This window comes from Gavialis gangeticus, unplaced genomic scaffold (genome assembly GCF_001723915.1).
Source record: "Gavialis gangeticus isolate Ggan-Ray unplaced genomic scaffold, GavGan_comp1, whole genome shotgun sequence".
Classification (NCBI taxonomy): domain Eukaryota; kingdom Metazoa; phylum Chordata; order Crocodylia; family Gavialidae; genus Gavialis; species Gavialis gangeticus.
In genome coordinates this window covers 14,434,422-14,436,728 of record NW_017729002.1, presented here as the reverse complement: position 1 = coordinate 14,436,728, position 2,307 = coordinate 14,434,422, and the positions used below count along the sequence as shown (strand labels likewise).

Below are 2,307 nucleotides of genomic sequence, written 5' to 3'. Positions count from 1 at the left end.
CCCCCCCCCCCGGGCCAACCTGGCAGGGTCCTAGCTGCGCAGGTGCTGCTCCAGCTTGCAGGCAGCACCTGCTGGATCCAACTCTTCCCCAAGTCCACACGGGAAGCAACGCCCAGGTGGTTTCCAGCTCACAGGCTCAGGGAAGAGTTGGATCCAGTGTGTGCTGCCTGTAAGCTGGGGCAGTACCTGTGCAGCTAGCATCCTGCCGGGGGAGTGCTGCCACTATGGAGGGAAAGACTGGGGCCCCTTGCAGCTCACAGGATGCACAGCCTGATGGCAGCTTGCGCAGGCAGAATCTGCTAGAAAAAAGAAAGCGGTGAGGTGCCTGATCCTTTTTTTTTTTTTTATTCCACAGAGCCTGCCTACCTCTCCTGTGTCTGGGGGGCAAGATGTTGGTGGGCCCTGAGCTGCGGGGGGTCCTGGACCTTCCCTCCATGGCAACGACAGCCCCTGGGGCTACCCACGTGGATGGTTAGTGAGCCCAGGTGGATGGTTAGTGGGCAGTACCCAGCCTGGTCCAACTGTTCCCTTAGCCCAAGCTGGGACAGCACCTGCCCACTAGCCAACCCCCCCCGCAGGCGGCCCCAGGGAGCACTGCTACTGTGGAAGGAAAGACTGGGGCCCCCTGCAGCTCAGGGCCTGATTGGCCCACTGGCAGCTAATTCCCTGGCTGCAGGAGATGCAGGCAGGCTGTGCAAAAAAAAGGATTGGGGAAGCGGAGGGTGTGCTGTCAAAAGGCTATGTTGTTACAAATGGCTATGTTATAAACTAAACTAAATGCGGATTTGGTTTATTTTACAATGTAGCAAACTCATTTAAATAAAAAAAAAACCCTCCACGTGTACAGTGTGACACAGTTAAACCTCAGAACGGCTAGTTTTTGTCACGTGTACAAGCACCTCTGGAGAATTACCATACTTTTTTTGGCTGTGACATCAATAGAAATGAAACTGAAACTTGAGCAATAATGAGGAAAAGGTTAGAGTCTTTTTTTTTTCTTTTTGTTTTTTGCTTACTATATATAAAATGCAAACTCCTGCTAGATACTCTGAAAGTTTGTACCTCTTCCTGATTGAGGGCTGACAGCTCCTATTTTTGTTCCTCAGTACCTGTGAACAAAAACAGGAAAGTCAGGACTTGATTCTTATAGTATAAAAAGGAGCAAGATTTTCTGCTTTGTTTTTCAGCCTTTCTTATACATCATCTTTTTTAAAAAGCACACACCTACATGTGTCTGTTTTCACATTGCTTAAATGGCTTTTCTTTTCCTTTCTATGTCAGGTAAACCAAGGAGCCAATATGCTGTGAACAGTGCAGGTGATAATAGAGAGGACCAAGAAGGAGACTCTAGGTAAGAGAATTTCTTCTCAGTCATAATTTTTAAAAGCATGAAAATGGGCCAGGTTTTACTTGCTGGTTGAGTAGACAAGTAAGCGTGTGCATGTGTGTGTTGTACAGTATAAACAATCTGCAAAGAAAAGCTTAAAAGTAAGTTCCCCACAGACTGAAATGCAGGATGAACCTACATAACTGAAATGTAGCTGGAATCCGAGTTTTCTGTTCAACAAGGAAAAATACAGTAAAACCCAGATTTTCTCATTTTAAGGAGAAAAACGCTGGAAATGGTAGGTTTCCACTTGCAGGCTGCAGAGTTCTAGCCTGCAAGGGGCTGGGTTGTGCAGGAGGAGGGCAGTCAGGAGGGCAGCCAAGGTCCCCCAGTGAGGGCAAGAAATAATGGGCACAAGCTGATTGAGGATTGCTTCAGGCTAGACATAAGGAAAAACTTCTTTACAAGTCAAGTGCCAGGGTTTGGAACAGGCTCCTGCCAGAGGTGGTACAGTCATCCCCCCTGGTGATCTTCAAAAAGTATTTTGTCGTCCATCTTGTTGGGGTCATCTGATCCCAGCAGTCTTCCCTCCCAAGTGCAGCGGGGCTGGACCCGATGATCTGTAAGGTCCCTTCCAGCCCCTAACAACAACTGCGAAACTATGTGCATGTGTGCATGTATGCATGCACATGGCCTCCAGGCAGCCTAGAGAGTAGCTCCCGCAGGTAAGTCGGTGGGGAGAGGGGGGTTGAGGCCCACATAGGGAGGAAGAGAAAGAGGGAGGGAGAAATGGGGTTGGGCAGGGCTGGGGTGGCAGTCTGTTCCAAAACCTGGGGGCTCGGACAGGAAAGAAGTTCTTCCTTATGTCTAGCCTGAATCGGTCATGGCAGAGTTTGTAACCATTCGATCTTGTCATCCCTTGGGGTGCTCTGGTGAACAGACGTTCCCCCAGATCCTGGTGAGCACCCCTGATAAACTTG

The 2,307-nt window shown here is 49.3% G+C and overlaps 1 protein-coding gene across 5 annotated transcripts in view; it reads left to right on the top strand.

Annotated features, from left to right (window-relative positions):
• The window catches only part of NPRL3 (NPR3 like, GATOR1 complex subunit), a 90,181-nt gene that overhangs the window by 16,269 nt on the left and 71,605 nt on the right, over positions 1 to 2,307 (top strand). For 4 of the 5 annotated variants that reach the window (XM_019507497.1, XM_019507499.1, XM_019507498.1 and 1 more), the window contains exon 2: positions 1,282 to 1,351. In XM_019507497.1, the coding sequence (XP_019363042.1) occupies positions 1,282 to 1,351 (70 nt within the window). Of the gene's footprint in view, positions 1 to 453; positions 472 to 1,281; positions 1,352 to 2,307 lie in introns of those variants that run through there. The other variant, XM_019507502.1, reaches the window with a different exon arrangement.